Source organism: Notamacropus eugenii, chromosome 1 (assembly GCF_028372415.1).
Source record: "Notamacropus eugenii isolate mMacEug1 chromosome 1, mMacEug1.pri_v2, whole genome shotgun sequence".
NCBI lineage: Eukaryota > Metazoa > Chordata > Mammalia > Diprotodontia > Macropodidae > Notamacropus > Notamacropus eugenii.
The window spans coordinates 528656293-528680225 of record NC_092872.1 but is presented as its reverse complement, the minus strand read 5'-3'; the positions used below and the strand labels follow the sequence as shown (position 1 = coordinate 528680225).

General features: G+C 44.0%; 2 protein-coding genes across 5 annotated transcripts in view; both read left to right on the top strand.

The window, feature by feature from the left end:
• PPM1G (protein phosphatase, Mg2+/Mn2+ dependent 1G) overlaps positions 1–19416 on the top strand; it is a 30574-nt gene extending 11158 nt beyond the window's left edge. For all 3 annotated transcript variants that reach the window (XM_072634028.1, XM_072634027.1, XM_072634029.1), the window contains exons 2-10: positions 13506–13575; positions 14042–14127; positions 15268–15400; positions 15972–16387; positions 16931–17074; positions 17377–17611; positions 17914–18043; positions 18365–18467; positions 18762–19416. In XM_072634028.1, the coding sequence (XP_072490129.1) occupies positions 13506–13575; positions 14042–14127; positions 15268–15400; positions 15972–16387; positions 16931–17074; positions 17377–17611; positions 17914–18043; positions 18365–18467; positions 18762–18968 (1524 nt within the window). In that variant the 3' untranslated portion in view covers positions 18969–19416. The remainder of the gene's footprint in view (positions 1–13505; positions 13576–14041; positions 14128–15267; positions 15401–15971; positions 16388–16930; positions 17075–17376; positions 17612–17913; positions 18044–18364; positions 18468–18761) is intronic.
• A 795-nt stretch (positions 19417–20211) lies between these two features.
• ZNF513 (zinc finger protein 513) lies at positions 20212–23901 on the top strand. 2 transcript variants are annotated; one of them, XM_072634038.1, is made up of 4 exons: positions 20212–20252; positions 20864–21043; positions 22022–22609; positions 22721–23901. In XM_072634038.1, exons 2-4 carry the CDS (start codon positions 21019–21021, stop codon positions 23542–23544), a joined length of 1437 nt encoding a protein of 478 aa, XP_072490139.1. In that variant the 5' UTR covers positions 20212–20252; positions 20864–21018; the 3' UTR covers positions 23545–23901. The 2 variants fall into 2 exon arrangements, with proteins under 2 accessions (XP_072490139.1, XP_072490138.1); XM_072634037.1 differs by lacking the exon at positions 20212–20252 and adding an exon at positions 20397–20531.
• Positions 23902–23933: the final 32 nt, after the last annotated feature.

Below are 23933 nucleotides of genomic sequence, written 5' to 3'. Positions count from 1 at the left end.
ACTCAACAGTGTGATGTGACCATCAAAGGAGAAGAAGGTATCTGACTTGGGTGTGTGGTGAAGTCCCAAAATAGTGCAACCAGGTGAGAAATGAGAAGAGATATCTGAGCTTAGCTCTCTCCTTACATGGAGATTTGAATTCAAATCTCTCCTTCATCTTTAATCAGAGAGGCAGAGGGATTTTGCATGATAATGAGGTTATCCCAATAATTAGCTTCCTGGGGTATGATAGAAAAGCCAGTAAGGGCCCAAAGGAGTCCGTCTGGGTGAGAAATGAGGTGTCTGAGCTGAGCTCTCTTCTTGAATGACAGGCAGAACGAGGAGCCTGTGAATTGTAGGCTCAAAATATTTTATGCCCTGGTGTTCATGACTACTTTTTTAGTCATGAAAGCCTGGTGGTTTCAGAGATGTTCAGTATGGGTAGAAGTTGCAAGGAAGCAGATTTAGGCTTGATGTAAAGAAAAACTTCTTAGCAATTACAACTATCCTGGAATGGGCGACCTCAGAAAATGGCATATTCCTTTTTACTAGAGGTCTTTGTGCAATGGCTGTGTGATCAATTCTTTGATATGGTGTAGAGAAGATTCTTGTTGGGGTCTATACTGGACTTGATGGCCTGTGAGGTTCTTTCCAACTCTATGATTTTATGTTCTCTATTCTCCTAGCATGTTCTCTTTTCCAATTTCAAGTTGCTTGTGTATTCTTCTTCAATAGTAGATCTATCATCCTTTACATTTTTATTTTATTTTTAAAATTAATTATCATTTACATTTTTACTTTTGAATCTTCAGAGTCCAAAGACTTTAGAATTAAGATTCATAGTAATAGAAATTGACTGACAACATTCTTTGCAATTTCTTGACGACGTCTTGCATTTTACCTCTATGCTTACAAGTAGGAAGTTTTCAAGCTCATTTGATAAAAGGTGTTTAATCAATGTACATGGTCAGATAAAGATGCATTAACTGTATAACTGTGCAATGTTTTACCAAAAAATCCTTTAGAAATAATTTAGTGTGGTAGATATCTTATATTAGACATATTTATTATTTTAAAAGTTTTTTATCTGACATTTTTAGGGCATTATTGATGTTATTGTGGGTTTAATAACAACAAAAAGACCCTGGGAAAATAGATATTTTTCCTCAGAATTTTTCTGTCCTCCCAAACAGCCGTTAGCGTGTTCCATTATGGTTAGGATGAATACTATTTACTAAATCTTGATATCAGAAAGAAAACAGCCTTTGAGGTTTAAAAGAGGACAGCCTTAGTACAAATGTAAGGAAGTCCTTCTTTCTGATCTGCTATATCAGGTAGTAAGCTTATAAAATGTATTATCAGAAAGGGAAATTCAGAATGAAAATGCAAGTATGTTCAGAAAAAAATTTAGATAAATGCAGGAATGGTAAATCTATGATGAAATGTTTGATGGGGAAAATACTCTAACTTTTTGAATTTTGATTGAGGGAATGTAACTATTTTCTTCTACACAGAATATAGTCGTAGATCTTCTCTGGTAGATTTCTGAGAAGCCCTGACTCTTGCTGTTTTGTTGTTGGTTGTTTGTTTTTGCCATGTTTATTCCAAGGGCAAATAGTCTTAGTAGTGTAAGTAGTGTAATAGTGCTGTAGTGTAAAGAAAGTGTCTGGGTCTAGGACTGGAAATACAGAGGTAGAGTGATTTTCATTTATTGTCTGCCTGCTTCCTATATAGCACTTTTACTTTTTAAAAATAACAATACAGGGGCGTTGAAGTGGATAGAGCACTGGTACTAGAGTCAGGAGGATCCGAGTTCAAATTCAGCCTCAGACACTTACTAGCTGTGTGATCATGGGCAAGTCACTTAACCCCAGTTGCCTCCACATAGAGAAACAAAATAAGAATAACAGTATAAAACAAGCTAAAATAAGCACTTACTTGCATATATAAAGAATGAGTATTATGGAAATTTTGAAGAGAGAACTTGAACAGTCAGACAAAACTATATAGAAAACAGGGATTTTTATTAAGTGCCTACTATATACCAGGCAGTGTGCCAAACCCTTTATAAATTATCTCATTTGGTTTTCACTACAGCACTGGGAGGTAAGTGCTTATTTCTATTTAACATTTGAAGAAACTGAGGGGGACAGAAGTTAAATGACTTGTCCAGGATCATACAACTAGAAGTGGTAAGAACTTAATTGCTCCTTTAAGGCAGAATATAACTTGAATCAGAGAGAAGGGGGAGGGCATTCCAGTTAGGAACAAAAGAAAGGAGGTTGGAATGCTTGGGTCATGTTAAGGAAATGATGAGTGAAAAGTTTGAATAGGAAATTAAGATGAGTTGAGGTAGGTAGGTTTTAGGTTGTGGAGGGCCTTGAACGATAGATAGTCTAAGGTGTTTGAATGATATTAATGAGTAGGGAGCCATCGGTAGGGGATGGGAAAGTGTTTTGAATCATTGTTTTAGGAAGGTTAATCTGTTGATTATATATAGGATGGATTAGAGAGACTGGAAATTGGAAGCCTAGTTAAACTATTGCAACAATATTGGTGGGAGCTGATAAATGTCTAAACAAAGGTGGTCACATTGGAAATGGAAAGGAGGAGGGAAGTATGTAAGAGGTACAAAGTAAGAATTAAAATCAACAAATGTTTAATAAAAATATATGTATTATGCATTGGTGATTCAGTGTATAATAATGATACAATCCCTTCTCAAGTAGCTTAAAATTTACTGTTGTAGATGGGTGGGAGAAGACATACATACAGATAAATATATGATAGAAGTAGAATATAATAGGGCAAAGAAGGATTTCAAAGTGTTAAAGAAAAATTTGAGGGACAAGATCTTTTAAGTTGAAGAGAATTCAGGTAGGGAACCTGTGGCCTTTTAGGTCTTGGGATTCGGTCTTTTGACTGAGTACAAGTTTTACAGAACAAATTCTTTTGTTAAGGGGACTTGTTCTGTGAAGTTTGGATTCAGTTAAAGGGCTCTACTTGAGGATGTTGAGGTCACAGGTTTCCCACCCCTGGTTTAGGTAATCTTCCATATTGGAGGCGGCATCCAACATGAACCTTGAAGGAACAAAAAGATTCTGATGTGTGAGGTGGGAGACTGGTTAATCTGAGGAATAGTTGTAGTCTAGTTTGACTGTAATGTTGAGTATATGTAGGAGTAATGTGAAAGGTAGGTTGAAGCTAGTCTTACATGCCAGCCAAAGGAGTTAGCGTCTGAAGCAGGATAGAAGCAAAGTTTTCCTGTCTCCAGGTCCATTACTGTGTTGATTTACCACATTATACTGCTTTTGTCTGAACTTCAGTTTTTATACCTGTAAAGTGAGTGGACCACATAGTCCCTTATAGATTTAACATTCTGTGGCTTGGAAGTTTGTTCACAGAAAAATGAAAGACAAACTCAGAATAAAACACCTACCCATTCCCATGATTGGATAGTTACAGAAAAGATATGGGTCTCCGGGGTCCCTTTCAGCCCTGAGATTCTGTGATACTGTGGGGTTTATATTTTATCCTATAATAGGCAATAACTAGATTTTTGAACAGGGAAATAACCTGTTTTTAGTAAGGTTACTTTGGCAGCTGTATAAAGATTGGATCGGAGAAAGGGGTGTCTGGCAGGTAGATCAGTTGGAAGACTTAACAGTACTCCAGGTGAGTGGTGATAGGGGCCTCAAAAATGTGGTGGCAATAGGATTGGAAATATGGGGTTGTGTCTGTGAGCAGATGTAAAGGTAGAATTTAAAGGATTTGAATAATCGAATGTGGGTTTTGAGGGAATATAGTAGTAAAAGCTGATAATTTTAGTCTGAGTGACAAAGAAAATGATGTTCTCAATGGAAGTATGGAAGTTGCAGGAGATGATTAATTAGCTCTTGGACTTGACACATCAATACCAACAGAATATTCAGGTATGGATGTCATGCAGACTATTGGAGCAAAAAGGAGAGATGGGGGCTGGAGATATATATTTGGGATAATTTGCTTGTAGGTCATTGAATATATGGAAATGAATAAGGTCACAGAGAGTTTATAGAGAAAAGAGGGGACACCCATACTGAGGAGGCGGGAGGAGGATAATGAAACCTTAGAAATGGGTTAAACATGGAGAACCAAAAGAGAATAAATAGTACCACCGAAACCAAGAGAGGAAAGAGGATCCACATTGATTGAATGTAGGAAGAGAGAAATAACTGGGGAGGATTCAAAAGTTGTTCTAAAGCTTTCAAGTTCTGGTGAGTGGAAAATTGGTTATCCCTATTTCTGACCATCAAAATAGGATCTAATTTTGAGAGTTTAACCCAAAGTCATGATGGGAGCTTCCAGGTTGAGATTTCCAAAAGACTTTGCAAATACTATGGGACAGAAGTTCAGGGATGAAGTTTGTGCTGGAACTGTAGATTTGGAGTTTGCAGAGAAGTCAGGGGAGGAGATTTGGGATAGAAAAAGGATAGCATAAAAAGAGTAGAAAGCTGAAGACTGAATCTGGAGATATATCTATGTTTAGGGGTAAGAAGGAGAACAGTTTTCGAGTGGATACTGTAGTGTCAGAAGGTGGTCAAATGAGTCTAAGAATGAAGTCTGAAAAAATGCCACTAGATGAGATGTTAAAGAGATGTAGAGGATTCTCCTTTGGTACTTAGATTTTTAATATCATAACAGTTTCCTGAACTAATGAATTCCCATCAGCTAAAGGCAGTTAGGTGTAGGGCATTGGATAGAGTACTAGGCCTGCAGCCAGGAAAACCCAAATTGAAATTCAGCCTCAGATACTTCCTTGTTGTGTGCCCTATGGCAAGTCACTTATCCTTTGTTTGCCTCAGTTTCCTCAGTTGTAAAATGGGAATAATAACAGCTCTTACCTCTGCAGGCATGTAAGAATAAAATGCAGTAATATTTGTATAGCCCCCTAGCACATAGTCGACACTATATAAATATTTATTTCCTTTCCTTCCCTAATTAGGAACCTAGGAGACACTTGTTTTTCGTTCCAGGAATTTTTGTTTACTAATTTTTAAACGTTCACCAATAGTTAACCCCAGGCTCCAGATATCACGGGTCTTGATCTTGATGTTTGGGCCTGCTTAGTCCTCAGGTTCAAAGATTTGTTGCACTCAGCCTCTAATTTTGTTTTTTCCCTTTAATATTTGTTTTTAAAAATTTTTAGTTCTGAATTCTCTCCCTTCCTCCCTTCTTTCCTCCCTGAGGGAACAATTTGATATAGGTTATACATGTGCAGTCATGTGAAACACATTTCCATAGTAATCGTGCCATAAAAGAAAACACAAAGAAAAACCCACAAAAAAATAAAGTGAAAAATAGTGTGCATTCAGACACCATCAGTCCATCAAGTCCTTCTCTGGAGATGGATAGCATTTTTCATCATGAGTCCTTTGGAATTGCCTTAGATCATTGTATTGCTAAGGATAGCTGAATCATTTAGAGTTGATCATCACATAATATTGCTGTTACTTTGTATAATGTTCTTCTGGTTCTCACTTCACTTTGTATCAGTTCATGTGAATCTTTCCAAATTTTTCTGAAATCATCTTGCTTATCATTTCTTATAGCACAACATTATAATCTTATACCACAACTTGTTCATTTATTTCCCAATTGATGTATATCCCCTCAATTTCCAGTTCTTTGCTAAGGGGTACTTATTTGCAAGGGAAAATACAATTTCAATTGAGAAATAATATGCCAAGGTAATTAGAAATATGTGTAAAAAAAAATTTCTGCCTGGACTAGTTCTAGCTTGCTAGTTGTTCTCCAGGCTGGAAACCCAAACGTCAGGATGCTGCTACTCTACTCTCACTCCTACAAGGTCCATAAAAAGAATTTCAACCCTTATCTAAAAACACCACCTTCCACTTTAGAGTTCTGCCCACCTTGGGTGCTCCGAACCAGATTTATTCATCTATTTCATAATTTGAGGCTTACTCAGCCAATTAGGAAACTTTCAGATTATTGGGTTTTGGATGATTGGTCCACATTTTCAGCGCTGTCAAGATTAACTCCCAAGAGGAGGAAAGAGGAAAAAGCCATCTTAAAAGACATTATACTTTGTTACTTTTTTGGAGGGAGGGGGGAGGTGGGAATAATTCTACCTGACGCTTACTTAGTTCATCAGCTTTTATAAAAGAAAATTCTTTAATTAAACATTTCCTCCAGATTTACAAATATCCACAGTCACTTCTAAAACTTTTTTTGTCTGGGATTTCACATGTCTAGGAAGCTCATTTTATAGAAACTTATTCTCCTCAGCCTTGCCCCTTCCCATGAAGATCAGTCAGTAACCTGATAATTCATTTATAACTGAGAGTTGTCTGAGAGCATTGAGAGATTAAGTGACTTGACCAGGGCCACAACAACTAGTGTGTCAGATAGGATTTAAACCCAGGTCTTCTGATTCTGTCTGGTCTTACTCTGCCATGCTGTTTCTTTCCTAGAATTTTCAATACTTAAAGAATGTTTGTCTGTCAGGGCTGTTACAATGTCTCACTTTGTTTTCCTCTTTTCTCAGCCAAGCAGAACGTGTTTAATCTCTCTTCTACATGATAGCCCTTCAAAATACTTGAAGTTATCCACCAAAAAAACTTCCCCATTTCCTTCAACCAGTGCTCTTTCTGCGTGAATATTACACTTTACTGTCCTGGTGAAGTCCTATCTAGAGAATGTTCCTCTTCATTTTATCAGCATTGTTCCTAAAATATGTTTCCAAGTCAGAAACACAGTAGCACAATATTCTAAATGTGTGATCATGGTTCAGAGTACAGAGGGACTATTACCGCTCTAGTCCTAGATACTATGTCTTTTAATGTAACCTGCATTACCCTTCTTGGACATCATGTAATACCTAACTTATTTTAGCTTTTTAGTCTAATACTAATACTAATCCATATGCCGTATTTCCTCCATTTTATATTTGTAAATTTGATTTTTTAAAAGTCACATTGAAAAGTTTACATTTAACCCTGTTAAGTTTCAACTAGATTTTGCCCAGTGTTCCAGCCTGTAAAAGACATTTTAAAATCCCAACTCTTACGTCCTGTTTGTTACCCCTACTCTTCAGTTATGTATTAGTTGACAAAAGAAATGAGGATTGTGTACTGTAACCTTAACAAAAGGTTGCTGTGAATGTGGAAAATTGCATGTATGTTCAGGATATTTTTTTTTAATGTGTTGATTATTGTTGTTTGATTAGTTATGCTGGATTTTTTCTTTTAAAAATTTCTTTGTTATATGGGGTAGTTCTCTAGCAGAATGGGAAGGGAGATGGAGAAATTTAGTCAATGTAAAAATGAAAATTATCAATAGAAATTTTACTTAAAAGGGTGGTACCATTGCTGTCCTTTGTACTTGTCAGTAATTTTGCTGCTGCTTAATTTTATCTTCTAGTATGGGGCTGGAATCAGTAATTATATTCTTTTGGTCTTGCTTTTTGATTCTGCATCATTTCATATGTTTTCTTGTAATTATTTATTTTCTTCATTCATTTCTTACAGTTATCTATGTCCTTCCATGAAAACCTTCAAAAGGTTCTACTCAGTAGAGTTGACTAATGTTTCTTCTGATTCTTTTAATATTTCATAGATACCAGTGTAATACTTGGGTTGTGTTTTCTTTCACTAAGTGGTCTCTCCTTTTTTCCTAATTACATCTTTGAGGTTTTTTAAGCCTAAAACTTCTCATGTGCAGGCCATTATTCATAATTTGCACAACCTACTTATATTTGCTATGTGTCTTTCAATTGCCCTTTGGGTGATCTTCAATTTTTATTCTTCTAAGGGCATGATATTTGTGATTTCAAAACCACAGAGTATCACCAAGAAAATATTGATATTGATAATGGGTTTTCATAGTTGTTTGGGATCACTGAAACCATTGCTTTTGAACGTGACGAGATCTAATACTGGACATCATTATGGAAAGGATAATGGATTGCTTCTTCCCCCATCTACACCATAGAACCCACAGGATCAGCATTAGAAAAGATATCACAAGTCATTTAGTAGAACTTATAGCTAAATAATAAATCCCTCTATGATGTTTAGCCTTATCTTTTCTGCTGACCTTTAGTATCGCATCTTCAACTGCCTTTCAGACATCTTGAATTGGATGTTGTCTTCTCAACATCTTAAACTCAGCCTATTCAAGACAGAACTTTCCCCCTATATCTTCCTTCCTTCCAAACTTCCCATTACTATTGAGAGCACCACCGCCCTCCTAGTTCCTCTGACTTGCATTCTAGAAGTCATTTTTGATTCCTTACTATATCCCTCCCCCCACCCCCCAACCCCATATCCAGTATGTTACCAAGGTCTGTTGATTTCACCTTTTCAGTAGCTCTAGAATATGCCCTTTTCTTTTATTGCCACAGCACTGATGTAGGCCTTCATCACCTCATGCCTTGATTATTGGAATAGCCTGCTGATGGGTCTGCCTGTTTCAAGCCTTTCCCTACTGCAGTCCATCCTCCATTTAGTAATTTCTTAAAGCACAGCTTGGTCTGACCAAGTCATCTCCCTACTCAGTAAACTCTTGTGGTTCTCTCTGTTATCTACAGGATCAAATACAAAGCAGTAGACTTTCAAAGCTCTTCATAACATTCCCACCCCTCCTTCCAGTCTTCTTCCACTTCATATTCTTCAATCCTGTGAAACTGACCTCATGCCTGAAACACTTCCCTTTTCATCTTTGCCTCCTGGCTTCCTTCAGGTTTCAATTAAAATCCCACCTTCTACAGGGAACCTTTCTTTCTCAGTCTTTCTTTATTCTAGTACCTTCACTCAGTTAATTATTTTCTATTCATCTTGTACATAGTAGCTTGTTTGTACATAGTTGCTTGTCTATAAGAATGGAAGCTCTTCTGAGGGCAGAGATTGTCTTTTGCTTTTCTTTGTATCCCTGGCGCTTAACACAGTGCCTGGCACATAGTAAGCACTTAATAAATGCTTATTGACTGACTGATTATCCATTTGTTTACTGTTGTTAGTATACAAGACAAACCTCTTTTTCAAAATGTCTGTGCTCCTACCTTCCTCTCATTCTAGAAGACAGGAGGCTTTTCAAGCTTCTTTTTTCCCTGATAGGAAGTAAGATTAGAGAAATTAATGAATTTCTGGAAAAGGCCTCAGAGATCATTTCATGCCACCTTCTCCCCTCCCTTCCCCATTCCTTTCATTTTATAGGTGAGAAAATAAAGATTTAAAGAACTTTTGACTTATGCAAAGTCACATGGCTAATAATTGTCAGGGGCAGGACTGAACTTGGATCTCCAGGTTCCTATTTCATTGCTCTTTCCATTGAGCCACACTCACTCCTGACCAAAACAGAGGCTGTTAGAGTAATTCTAGTAGTGTCACTTTTCACATTAAGTAGGACATTTTATTTCATTAAAAAAAAAAAACTTCCAGACAGGAACAACTTAATTTTACAACTGTAGATTACCTGAATTTAAGTTATTAATTGAGTTTTAAATTATTTGTTTTAAGTTATTAAGTCTCATCTGGACTCAGTAGTCTCCTACTTGTTTTCCCTGCCTCATGTTCCCTCTGCTCCAATCAGTATTCCATACAACTGCCAAGAGATTTTCTTGAAGTGCCTATCTAGCCAAGTCACCCTTCCTTTTTATTAAACTATAGTGGCTTCCCATTACTTCTAGGACAAAATATAAACTACTCTGACATTTAAAGCTCTTTACAATCTGTTTCTAGCTTTCCAGATTCTTTGACCTAATTCCCCTCATGTACTCTACTGTCCAGCTATCCTGGCTTCATTGCTTTTTTCTTACCTAGCACTCAGTTTTTCATTTCTGTATCTTTGTGCTATTCTCCAGGCCTGGAATGTTCTCCTTCCTTACCTTCACCTCTTGGAATCTCCAGTTTCCTTCAGAACTCAACTCAAATACCACATTTTCCAAAAATCCTTTTCCTCTGACCTTTCCTAAATTACCTTGTATTGCAGTTGTATATTCCTTTGATTTTCATGTCTGTGCGTGTCGTCTTTCCCAATAGAATGTAAACTCCTCGAGGGTAGGTGTAATAAATGCTCATTGATTAAGTAGAGTTCAGTGTATTTCTGGAGTTCTTGGGGTACAAAGAGTATTATGCTGCTGGTGTGGCAGTGTCATCTCTCTTTCTGTTCTGTATCTCTGTATTACAAGTCAATTACTGTCCATTCCTGTACAAAGTCATAAAGATCTCTTCTCAGGGAATTACTTGGGCTTCTTGTCTTGGGGCCTTTCCTGAGTCCTTTTAGGGACTTCATGTATAATCTTGTCCTCTTTGTTTCTTTCTAAGTATATGGCTGAATCTGGCTCAACTTCTTTAAATTGAACTAATCCTATTCCTAGAAGTGGCCTATTTGGAATTTAGAGTTTGGACTTTGGGCCCTGCTAGGGTTAAAGAAACCTTTTCCTTTAAACGAACAGTTAGTGTGGAGTATATTGTTGTGACTGGATTGTTCTGTCGGGGGCTAGACTTCAGTATCATCTGTGCACAGAGATGCTACATCCTCATTTGGAAGAAAGCCCCTAATAATAGAACTCTCTTTGTCCTTTCTATTTGGGGAAAACTATGGGAAAGGTTGAGACGTCTTCCTTTATCTTTTAGAACAGGCAGGGTTACTGTCATATTCCTATTCAAATTTGGGGCCATTACCTTAAATATTTGTCCCAGGGGTACTCCCACATCTTTTCTCTGTGCTTGCCATGGTATCAGGCTAATAATGATAGGAAGGGTTTTCCCCTATTCCAGAAGTAGTCTCTTTGACTGAAGGATTAGGGTTCAGTTGAGGCTTAATAGAATTTCATTTTGGCTTTATAAAGCAGGGTGTAACTGACTCTTAGATCTCCTAATCCATCCAGAAATTTCCTTGGATGCTTTGCAGTGGCAGATCTCTCAGCTAATGAATGAAAATCCTGTGAAAAAATCACTTAGGTTGCTTCTCTTATCCACCATACCATAAGTTTCTCTGTTACTAACGGAGGTTCTTTTGCTGCAGTCTGTCAGGGGCAGATTTTCAGCTGGGTCTAGAAAGCAAATCTAGAGAGAAATTAACTCAAGTTCTCCTATCCTACAACTCAGAATCTGTGTCGTGTTGTTTTGTTTTTTGTACCTCTTCTGCCCTTGCAGCATCCTTCATATCCTCCTTTGCAGCCTGGATCCCAACATAGGAGTCGCTGTATATTAGCTAATGAACAGAGTTTGATGTGGTTGTGATCACAGTAGTTGATTTTATCTTGTCCTATGGTAAGAGACTTAATGGAAAGAGAGAAATGAGTTGTATATCCTCTGGGTTTGAAGCATTCAATATTGCTTTTAGTTTTCAAATAGTTGTAGCTACTGTTTCTGTGATACCCAGCCTCTCTTTTCTCTAGCTGATACTGTGTCTTCAGCCATTCCCGTGCTATAGCTTTCAACAGAACATCATATAAATTCACTAGGAATGTTGTTTTGAACTGAAGCTGGTAGAATAATGTTGTTCTTGGTGTTCCTCTTAGGAGTCATTTTCCTTGAAAATTGCTTTAATTAGAGAAACTTGACCTGATCAAAAACCTCTTTCTGGGATGGCTTTATAAACAGAGGCTTGAGAATATTTTGATTGTATGATCCTTACTCCATGCTTTCTGGCTCAGCTTTCTCTCTACCTGCAGCTATCTGTGTTGGGTGTGCTATATCAAGGGACTGCCTAGGTTTTCTTTCCTGTTTCTTGGCTTGGAGACTATCCACTCTCCCCTTTGAGGCACTTCGTTTCCTTCAAAGGGAATAACTGGGAAGTCTCCTTAAAGCTGTCCTTGAAAAGATTCCCTGCTGTGACTTCACTCTTTCTCTAACATTTTCTAAGACCCTTTTCATTCTAGATCCTCTTTTCTTCTCACTGTTCTTGGGATTTCCAGTTCTAACACTTTAAGTTTCTCCACTTATTTCCTACTCTTAGATCCGAATTGGATCTAATCACTTTCAAATAATTTTCTCATTCTTGCTATAAACATTCTTGAGTAAAGACTATTTGACCTAATCCCCTCTAGATTCCCTGGAGTACAGTTCTGGAGCTTCTAACATCCAATCAACTATGTGTGTAAGGACCCTTTGTTATCCTCAGCTGTCCTTTGTTTGCCAGAATCTACATTGTCCAAGAGGAATTAGGCCTTCCCATGCAATTCCAGAGTCAGTCTCCCATCTCTCACTGGAGTTCTACAGATATCATAGGAATTGCTACTTTCAGTAGTTGTATTGTTGAGGGCCTGAACATCTGTTTTTTATCCCATCATTTAAGCTACAACATATAAAAGTCCCAGGGTTCTCTGACCTAATTCATAAGAAGGAGTTGACATTGGGGAAAGCTAACTAGGTCAGCAGGCTAGATAAAAGGGCAAGATCTTTTATAAAAGAAATCACTTGGTAACCTTGGAAAGACATTTTCAATAGAATGTTGGGACAAGGAACTGGATTATAAGGTTTTGTGGAATGAAATGAATAGGAAAACATAATAAATATCGGAACTTCTTTGAATAAGTTTAGCATTGAATAGAAAAAGAAGGTTGCAGCTTGAGGAGGGGGAAACAGGGTTGAATTACCAGTGTGTATATTTTGCTTATCAAGTAGGCAGTGGGGATAGAGAGAACAAGATGGCTTCAATAGGTGCTGTATGTATCCCATATATCTATCACTTGGGGAAACATAATTATCGAAACCTCACTATTGTGCTTCTAAGAAGAATACAGTTTCTAGGAATCTAAAAGTTGAATCAGTTCAAAAATAGAGAGCTTCTCCTGCCAATTTTGCGTTAACCTTTCTGGTCCTTGTCCAAATTCCTGTGGTCCTTGTCCAAATTCCTGTTCTGAGTTTTGTCTTTTGCTTAAACAAGAGGTCCGGGAGAACAGCAGAGACAGTGGGAATATGACTAGAAGGAAGCCTTGTAGGAAATCAGACTGTTAGGGACATTGCTGAAAGTAAAGAAGTACAACAGAGCCTTGAATTGAAGTCAGAAGACCTAGGTTGTAACCCATCTCTGTCCCTTGCTTGATCCCTTAAACAAATATTTTAGCTTTCCCAATCCTTAGTTTCCTTATTTGTAAAGTGAAGTGTTGGATTGAATAGTCCCCAAAGTCATTTTTTTTGGCTTAGGAAAGCTGTAATGGGGCTCAGGGAGTTTCATTGGAATCATCACTTCTTGAAAGTACTTTTTTTCTCTGAATCTCAAGTCCAGAAGGGTCAGTTTTGAAGTCTAGCAATGAGAGGTGATTCTGACTCTGTTCAAGGTTGGGATGTCTAAGGGTGAAGTAACCAGGCTAAGGCTGCCATTATAGTGTGGTAGCCACATAATTTCTTTCTTCCCATCATTAAAAAACAAAACAAAACAAAACAAAAAAACTTGCCCTACCTAGTCCTCCTGCCTTATCCAGGGAAGGGTTCATAAAGTTGTGCCCTGAGGAAAATCTTCAAGACCTGAGGTGACATGGGAAAGCTCAGGGGAGTCTAACTTTGTTCTTCTTCCAGGATGCCCACAACTGTATTCCTGAATTGGACAGTGAGACAGCCATGTTTTCAGTCTACGATGGACATGGAGGTAAGTAGGACTTGGCAGAGCTCTAGCACTGAGAGAGGAGACCTTTACCCTGTTCCACCCATGTGTGTCCAACCTCCATATGCCTGCCTGCCGTCCGCCCTTGGTTCCTTTGTGTTGCCCATTCTCTCCTGTCTATCCAGGTCCAACCTCCATGTATCTCTTTGCAATATGTTCTTCCTCAGTGTGTTCTGGTTGGGCCCCTACATTGGCCCTAGCCCTGCTCTTCCTTCTCTGTCCTCAACCCCAGCCTGTCCTGGTGCTGGTCCTCTCCCTCCAGGGAGATGAGTTCCTCTTCTTCCCTCTTTCCCTTCCCCACATCTTTGGGCAAATTAGTATTACATAAAAATCCCCTTTACATAGAGGTCTGTGGAATGGTCCTTTTATGTAAAGTGAGAACTGTCTGTATGTGTATATACCTTAAAGAGAGCGATGAAACAGGCTCTGAGTGATTTCACCTTTCTTGTAGGGGAGGAAGTTGCCCTATATTGTGCCAAATATCTCCCTGAGATCATCAAAGATCAGAAGGCATACAAAGAAGGAAAACTACAGAAGGTAAGAGCCCCACTATGCATCTTTAAGTGACAAAGTACAAAGAACACTGGACCTAGAGTCAGGAAGACCTGAGTTTCAATCCATCCTCAGACATTTCCTAGCTATGTGATCCTGGGCACCAACCTTTGCCTCAATTTCCTCAACTATAAAATGGAAGTAGTAATAGCACCTACCTCCCATGGTTGTTGTTGAGGATCAAATAAGATAATATTTTTAAAGTGCTTGCCCCATAATAGGTACGAAATAAATGTGAAATATAATTATTATTTTTGTCTTTGTATTCTGGACCATTCAGTTAGGTGGTTAATTGAGGTTTGGCCCTGGGCAACTTAACCTTTGTGTTCTGCCTCAGTTTATTCATTAGTAAAATGAGGATAGTAATAGCACTTATCTCTCAGGATTATTTCATTGATCAGATGAGATATTTGTAAATGCTTAACATAGTGTCTGGCACATAATAAGTTCTTAATAAAGGCTTGTTACCTTCGCCTTTCCTTCTTTATTTTCTGCCTGTGAATTAGTTCTGTAGTTATTTCATTTTCTCCTCTAGACCTTTACAGTCTAGCCTCTCTATTCCCCTTTTATTCAGAATCTTTTGCAAAGACCCTTTCAGGAGAAAACAAACATAAAAACTACATACATAGTAGTCTACAACATAAAAACTTTTCAGAATAATTCTAAAATACTGTTTGCTTATTAAAATGTTTCCTCCCTTTTCTAACTACATGTCTGTGTAAGGCCAGGTTTTCTTCATATATTTCAACTAAAGCAACATATTGGAACAGATTGAAAACAGAAGTAGATATGAGGATCCAGCTGTCTTTTACTAAGCCAGACATTAAAGAAATCTGCAAAAATATGTAAAACAATGACATTTTACTCATCAAATTTTTTTTGTTTGTTTTGCAAGTTTTTATCAAAATGTTATTAACATGCAGTGGGTTTATTGTTTTTAAATAGTTTAAATTTCTAATATGGTAATATTGATAGATATTATAACCCACATAAATAAAAGCTTTTTTGGGTCCTCAGTTTTTAAGAGTGTAAAGGCATCCTGAGATCAAAAATTCTGAGAACCTGCACCTTCTAGGCTCTGCATTTTTTTCATCCTCCTGTGTTCTTCATATTACTTAAATTCAGGCTTTGGAAGATGCCTTCTTGGCTATTGATGCCAAACTGACCACAGAAGAGGTCATTAAAGAGCTGGCACAGATTGCAGGAAGGCCCCCTGAGGATGAGGATGAAAAGGAAAAGGTGGCTGATGAGGATGATGGTGAGTAGAATTTGATGGTGTCATTTATTTCAAAGGCAACAGCAAAAGCCAATTGTTAGTGCTGATTAAGGGCATAGTATACTAGTGAAAGATGCTTGGGAAGTTGGCTTCCTGAGGACCTAGGGAGTCATCATTATTGACTATGGTGTGCCATCCCTAGGTTATGCTTATGATAGGTTAAGGTAGCGCTCCTTGTGGTAGGTGGTCCTTACATCCTATATTTCTTTACCTCTTTCACAAATCAAGACAGCCCAGCATGTTAAAAGAATGTTTCCTAAGCATGAAGCACTACCTTCTGGGTGACTGGTGTCATTCTCCATGGTATTTCTATTGAAAGGGAGATTGAGGATACCATAGATTTATGAAGGGGAGGTTGTGAAAGGTCAGCCTTTCCCAAGTTAGTATATAGGAAAAGCCTTCCTTCTGAGACTAAATAATGAGAGGAGCCTTAGGCACACCGTTGAGACAGGAAAGTTAGAATCTTGAGCTGCCGGACTATTGAATGAGAGTGGGGAATAATTCCACAAGAAAAGTGGCATAAAGGGGCTCTGATTTAGCCTGTTCCCTGCAGTGGACAATGAGGAGGCAGCCCTGCTTCATGAAGAGGCCACCATGACCATTGAGGAACTTCTAACACGCTACGGGCAGAACTGTCACAAGGGCCCTCCCCACATCAAGGCTGGGGCTGGGTTGGGTGAGGAACCAGGGTCCCAGGGCCTCAATGGGGAGGCAGGGCCTGAGGAGCCATCAGGGGAATCCCCTGTGGAGGAGAATGGCCCCATAGCTGAGGCCCACACAGACCTTTCCTCCAACTTGGAACGTGGGACTGAGGCAGTCCAGGGCGATGAGCCTATCACCCCCACTGGAGAGGCTGGCCCCTCCTGCTCTTCCACCCCCGCCAAGCCACCTCGTGCTGCTAAGTCCAAGTTCTTTGAGGACAGTGAGGATGAGTCAGATGAGGCAGAGGAGGAAGAGGAAGACAGTGAGGTAAGGGCCTGTGAGGGCCAACAGGTGCTATAGTTGCACAGAGGGACTGTCTTGTCCCCACCCCACTTTTTCAAACTTTCCCTCCCATCCTCCCCACTCCCCTAAAGGTTTAGCCTCCTTGAGCCTAATACTGCCACCATCACAATTAACATCAACTCTCTTCCTGGGTGGAGGCAATAAGAGATAGACTCAGTCTTGGCCCTCAGAAGCCCAACCATCTCCCAAAGAGGAAACAAGAAGGTAGATGATAATTGGGGTACTAGGTCATTTCTTTCTCTTTGGGGAGGTTGTTTTTTGGCTGTGTTCTGGGGAGGTGACTGTAGGACCTCTGGCTGACGTTTGGCCTTCCTGGGTTTTCCCACTTCATGACAGCTAATCCCAGTTCAGGTACTGATGCCCTTCCCACCCCAATCCTGTAAGTAGGTGCTTTTTAGGGGTTGGAGAGAGTGTGACTAGGCAGGATTTGATGGTGGTAGATGGGTGGGTTTCAGAGTGGAGAGAGTTCAGCCTCATCTCAGCAGCATGGCATCATCCCTGTGGCAGGAGTGCAGTGAAGATGAGGATGGATACAGCAGTGAGGAAGCCAACGAGGATGATGAAGATGACACAGAGGAGGCAGAAGAGGATGAGGAGGAAGAAGAGGAGGAGGAAGAGATGATGCTGCCTGGGATGGAGGGCAAAGAGGAGGTGTGTGTGGTGAGGGGAGGAGTGGGACAAAGTCACATCTGTGTCTTAGTGTGGGAAGCCCTGGCCAAAGGATGGTCTATAGAATCTTTACCTTAAGTGAGGGGAATTTGTAGGTTGTTCTTCCTTGGGAAGATTTTTTCACCTAACCTCCATTTATTAAAGCTATGGATACAGTTATAATCCTGGAAGCCTCCAGTATCCACCTTCGCTGGGAGCAAGAGGATGACGCCTAGGGAGGAACATTATTGAGCAAGGCCATGATGGTGGTCCTCATGACCCTTTCCTTTATCTTCTCTCATAAGCCTGGCTCAGACAGTGGTACAACAGCAGTGGTGGCTCTGATTCGGGGGAAGCAGCTGATTGTGGCAAATGCAGGGGACTCCCGATGTGTGGTGTCAGAAGCTGGTAAAGCCCTAGATATGTCATATGATCATAAGCCTGAAGATGAACTGGAGCTAGCACGAATCAAAAATGCTGGTGGCAAGGTGACCATGGATGGACGAGTCAACGGAGGCCTCAACCTTTCTAGAGCCATTGGTAAGACAGCCTATGATAACATCTATATATTTGAGAACATTTTGTATATAAAAAGATGTATATAATTTTCTCCTTAGAATTGAGAGGATAGGCTGTCATCCTTATTTTATAGATGATTAAATGGAATGAAAGGTCAAATTACAGTTAAATGGCAGCTTAAACCAGGGCTTGATCTCCTGGTTTCTTACCCAAAGCTCTTTCCACTGTGCCATATGACTCCCCAAAGCCTGTGAATAGGAAGTGCCTTTAATACAATTCCCTGTCCAGGTGGCAACACTTTTGCTAATTCATCCTCCTACCAGGTGATCACTTCTATAAGAGAAATAAGAACCTGCCACCTGAAGAGCAGATGATCTCTGCACTTCCTGACATTAAGGTGCTAACCCTCAATGAGGACCACGACTTCATGGTCATCGCTTGTGATGGCATCTGGTGAGCAAGGGGTTGGGAGGGCCTGAAGTAAAGTAAGGTATTTTGCCATAGACCTCCTCCTTCACTTCTCACTCTGGGCCTGCTGCTTCTATGGTGTTGTCATTTAATGTCTGCATTAAGCAGTTTTATATTCCCCTGACCTGCTTTAGGAATAGAAGGCCAGGCCTTCGTGAGGCAAAACCTCTATATGTTAGGCTGAGTTGGCAGTTTTTCTAAGTATGGACTAACCTGGGGTAACATGACTTGACCTTCTCCATACTACCCTCTTTTCTCTGTCTGGTGGGTCCTGGGCAGTGCTCTGACAGTTATGTTTGGCTACAGGAATGTGATGAGCAGCCAAGAAGTGGTGGACTTTATCCAGGCCAAGATCAGCCAGAGGGATGAAAATGGGGAGCTTCGGCTGCTTTCCTCTATTGTAGAAGAGGTAAGCTGAGCACCCTAGAGAGAAGTGGGAGGGTCATCCAAATGTAGTGGAAATTGAGTCTCTGTTGCAGCTTAAACCATGGAGTAATGCAAAACTTATACCATCCCATTGGGAAGTTTTTCTTTTTCTGCCTGTAGTTGTTAGTTGACCAGAAGGTGACAGCCTTATCGTGAAGCTTGAGGTCCTTTTCCCACTCCTCTTCATCCCTACTGAGCAGAGCCAGCCCTATTATGAACTATTAGATTTAGCCTCTGGTCTCCACCCCATGACTGAAGTAACCTGTTCCTCCTGCAGCTGCTGGATCAGTGCCTGGCACCTGACACTTCCGGGGATGGCACTGGGTGTGACAACATGACCTGTATAATCATCTGCTTCAAACCCCGAAGCACAGCAACACCCCTGCCTGAGAGTGGCAAGAGAAGACTAGAGGAGGTCATGACCCCTGAAGCCACCGGGGAGAACGGCAGCAGTGACAACAGCAAGAAAGCCAAGCAGGAATAGCGACGATCTCCTCCCCTGCCCACCCAGACTGTTTTCTGAGCCCACCGGACTTAAGACTGAGTTTTGTCTTTTTCCTTTAGCCTTAGCAGTGGAAATGAGGTGTGCAGGGGGATCGGGTGGCTTTGCTTAGCCCATTCCAAAGAGGGCTCTCCCTCCACACAGCACACTGCGGGAGCCCTTTCTTTCTCCCCCAACTGGCCCTCTCACTGGGCAGTGGGAGAGGTGGAGCACGGCACCAGCCGGAGGCCTTGACCCTGTGCAAGTCACCATTAATGTGCCTGTGCTGTTGTGTTGGAGGGAAGGACTGGTGGTTCTGGTTTTTACTCTGTGAACACTTTATTTAAGAACTTTCTTTTTTATTGGCGGCTCCCTGGTCCCTTAGCCGCCTCCACCCACTCTGTTGTACACTTTCAATCAACACTTTTTCAGACTAAAGGCCAAAACCCAACTGTGCCCTGTGGTGTCCTTCTTTGCTGTAATCCCATTCCGAGTAGCCTCCTCTGCAGCCCAACTCGGCAAACTCTCGTCGAGCACCTCTGTGCGGGGCGCTGACTAGGGGGGCGGAACCCTAAGTGAGAGCCCACTTGGGGTTCGCAGGAAGGAGAGGTCGGAGTCCCGGAGGGGCCCCCTGAGCTGGACTTGTGAGATATGCTGGGGGAGGACCAGGCATGGGGAAAGGGCGTCCGAATGAGTAGGGGCGGGAAGGCAAGGCTTGACTCGGCTGGAAAGTTACAAGTACCATGGGCAGTCATGTTATAATGGGTCCGAAAGCCCCCACCCCTCCGAGCCCGCCTGCGCCCGCCGCGGCCTCACTCCCGGAGGACCGACTGGAGCTTTACTCTGCGGGGGCGCCCGCGGGAGTGGGGGTGGGGAGGAGAAGGGAAGCCTGAAGGAGGGGAGGGGAGGGAGAGAAACGGGTTCCGTTTGGACCGTGCGGAGATCGGGGTACGAGGGTGCTAGGATTTCGCAGCAGACCCGGTAGGGAGGAGGAGAAGAATCTCGGGGAAGGCCACGCCCAAGCTGGGAGGGCGGGTAACAGCGGAGTCTCCCTACCCACCTTGCGTGGCCGAGCAGACCCTGGGCAGTTGGGCTGCAGGTTAGAGCGCCAGACTCTTATGGTAGGGGAGCAGCGGACACCCCGCTCCTGATTGGGTTTCACGGCATTTCGTCACAATTACTTCCGGGCCGAACAACTGAACCACGGAAGTGGCTGATTTTTCTGTTTCCTATGGACTACGAGTTCCGTGGGGCTTCGCGGCAGCGGAAGCGGAAGCGAATACGGAGGTACCAGCTGGTCTCCGAAAGGAGGGGGGTTGGGGGGCTCCATGAATGGAAGCGGCGGCGGCGGCGGCGGGAGCGGCCTGAGCTGGGCGCCGGGGCCAGGGCCGGGGGCTGCCCGGGGCCCGCGCCGCTGCATGGGGGCGGCCCGCGGGCCCTGAGCGGGAGTGAGGGCGGGCCAAGGCAGGCAGGCAGGGGCGGGGCGGCCTCGGGGCCGGAGGCGCGTCGGGCTGGAGCCGGTCACGATGCCCCGAAGGAAGCAAAGCCACCCACAGCCCGTGAAATGTGAGGGGGTCAGGGGTCAGGGGGGAAGGAGCTCAGGGGCAGGGGGAGGGGAGTTGGGGCGGGGCGGGGGAGGGGTCAGTCTTCGGTGGGGGAGGGGTGGAGCCGGGGGTGGGGGGGCCCGGAGCCTTGCGGGGGGAGGAGCCCAGAGCGAACCCCCGGAGCCCGGTGTGTAGTGGGCAGTGCGAAGGTCCGGCAGAGCTCAGGCCCCTGCCCTCCCCGAGGAGCAGGCAGGGCACGGTGGCAGGCAGGGGCAGGTGCCCTTGCCTGGAGGGAAGGTGGGCACGGCCCCCTCCCCCCGAGGCGGAGCCGGCAAGCTTTGTGTCTCTCCGTAGTGGACACGGAAGACCCCCTGGAGGAGGGCCCGGGGGCCCTGGTGTTGGAGAGTGACCTGCTGCTAGGCCAGGATCTGGAGTTTGAGGAGGAAGAGGAAGAGGAGGAGGAGGAGGAAGAGGAAGAGGAAGAAGGTGACGGCAGCAGTGACCAGCTCATGGGCTTCGAGAGGGACTCGGAAGGTGGGTGCCTGCCCTGGCCGAATGGGCACGGTTAGATGGGGAGCAGGAAAGGACAACTTGTCCCGTCCGCAACTGAAGTAGGCCGGAATTAATTTTGACTCGATCCACCACTTTGCAAGGGTCTATTCGTAGGGCTCTCAGTGCGGCTCGTCTCGGAGCTTGTCCCCCGTTATCTGACCCCGGCTTGGGGCGCTGCTGGCCTGAAAGCCTGGTCCTAGGGATGGACACCGTCAGCGCGGCTTCTATTCAGCCACTCCTGCCCTTTGCTCTAGTTACTGCCCCTTCCTACCCATTTTCTTCTCCTCTTTTATAACCCTGCTTTTTATAGCCCTACTTGTTTCTGCGAGGTATTATGAAAATGAACTGGGAACTCTGGTACAGCTGTGTGCACATGGAAGGTGGTATTGCCATCCTGAAACTTGTTTAAGTTGCATAGGAAGGCTGGAAGGGGAAGACGGGACTGGGATGCAAACTGAACCTAGCTCATTATGTCAGTAATTCATCCCTTCAGCTTGTGGTCCTTCATGACTCCTCCTAGATGCTTATCTCGAGCATATGGAGGCATCTGATCACCTTTTGGATTTATTCTCTCTATACCTCTATTTTTCTCCTTGTTATGCGTTTACCTACACTTGTGTCACAATGTGGAGAGGATCAAACAATGCTGTCATTTTATCGGCCCAGCTGTTTACTCACAGCTGAGGAGGCTGGTTTCTGCATCAAAGGGGGGGCTTTTCATTTACCTGTCCAATAGTCACTAACACTGAACTTAATTCTGAGAAAATTCAAAAGGGTTACCATAGGATAGGAAGTAGGGAAAAACTTCTGTCCCCAGTAAGAACTAGATGAAATGAGTTATGTCAAGGGAAGAAATAAAGGTGAGTTCTCCTGGATGATGAAATGGGAAAGTAAAAACTAGGAGGGGACAGGCCTACCAGGACCCACGTTTGACATCCCCTCCTGTGTCTGTCTTGCCAGGAGACTCTCTAGGGGCCCGGCCAGGGCTGCCCTATGGACTGAGTGACGACGAATCTGGGGGCGGCCGGGCGCTGAGCGCAGAGAGTGAGGTTGAGGAACCAGCCAGGGGCCAAGGGGAGGCTGGGGGTGAGAGGCCAGGCCCAGCTTGCCAACTGTGTGGGGGGCCTGCTTGTGAAGGACCATGCTGTGGGGCAGGAGGACCTGGTGGGGGACCGCCACTCCCCCCACGGCTGCTGTATTCGTGCCGGCTTTGCGCCTTCGTGTCCCACTACTCTAGCCACTTGAAGCGGCACATGCAAACCCATAGTGGGGAAAAGCCATTTCGCTGTGGCCGCTGCCCCTATGCCTCTGCCCAGCTTGTCAATCTGACACGCCACACCCGCACCCACACTGGTGAGAAGCCGTACCGCTGTCCCCATTGCCCCTTTGCCTGCAGCAGCCTGGGCAACCTGAGGCGCCATCAGCGCACCCACACAGGCCCCCCTGGCCCTCCCTGCCCGACCTGCGGCTTCCGATGTTGTGCCCCAAGACCCCCCAGGCCTCCCAGCCCCACGGAGCAGGAGGGGGCAGTGCCCCATCGACCAGAAGGTAATGGGCTGGTAGGGAGGGTGGTTCAGGGACCAAGAAACCTGGGACAGAAGGGCGAGTGGTCCTTCAGTACCTGGAGTCACAGCCCATGTTCTGACCTTCTCCCCACAGATGCTGTGCTCCTTCCAGATTTGAGCCTCCATGTGCCGCCAGGTGGTGCCAGTTTCCTGCCAGACTGCGGGCAGCTGCGGGGAGAGGGGGAGGGGCTGAGAGGTACTGGACCAGAGCCACTGCCTGAGCTGCTGTTCCCTTGGGCCTGTCGAGGCTGTGGGCAAGAGTTGGAGGAAGGGGAAGGTGAGGGAGGCCGCCTGGGTGCCACCATGTGTGGGCGCTGCATGCGGGGAGAAGCTGGAGGGGGAGGCAGTGGGGGCCCCCGTGGTCCTGGAGATAAGGGCTTTGCCTGCAGTCTTTGCCCCTTCGCCACTCACTACCCCAACCACCTAGCCCGGCACATGAAGACACACAGTGGCGAGAAGCCATTCCGCTGTGCCCGCTGCCCCTATGCCTCCGCCCACCTGGACAACCTGAAGCGGCACCAGCGAGTACACACGGGGGAGAAGCCCTACAAGTGTCCCCTATGCCCTTACGCCTGTGGCAACCTGGCCAACCTCAAACGCCACGGTCGAATCCACTCGGGTGACAAGCCTTTCCGCTGCAGTCTCTGCAACTACAGCTGTAATCAGAGCATGAACCTGAAGCGCCACATGCTCAGGCACACAGGAGAGAAGCCCTTCCGGTGTGGGACCTGCGCTTATACTACAGGCCACTGGGACAACTACAAGCGCCATCAGAAAGTGCATGGCCATGGAGGGGCTGGAGGGCCTGCCTCAGAAGGGTGGGTACCATCCCACAGCACATCCTCTGCCCTCAGTCCTCATGGCCCTACATCTCTGAGCACCACCAGTGGCAGGGGACTTCACACAGATTCACCCTGAAACAGGTCCCTCCCCAACACTGGACTCCACATGGACCAGCTCTATCTACACAGACTGAGGCAGAGGCCTGCCTCCAACCCCCCAGCCCTTTTTTCTTTTCCCCCTGCCCCCCGCTGGCCAGGGGCTCCAAACAGACTAATCCAGACCCTTACATGGACCAGCCCAGAATCCCATGGAAGGGGGACCCTCACACGGACCAGGAGGCCTTGCCTTGAACACTCCTCGAGTGCCGTGGGGAGGCCCTCTCACCTCCTCCATCAGCCTAGGGGCTGTTGAGGGAATGGCTGGGGGCCTACCCAGCTCCCACTCTTTATTTAACTTATTTCAGTGCTTTATAATAAAGGAAACACTAACGGAGCCATGTCTGCTGTGGTAGCAGAGCTGGGCAC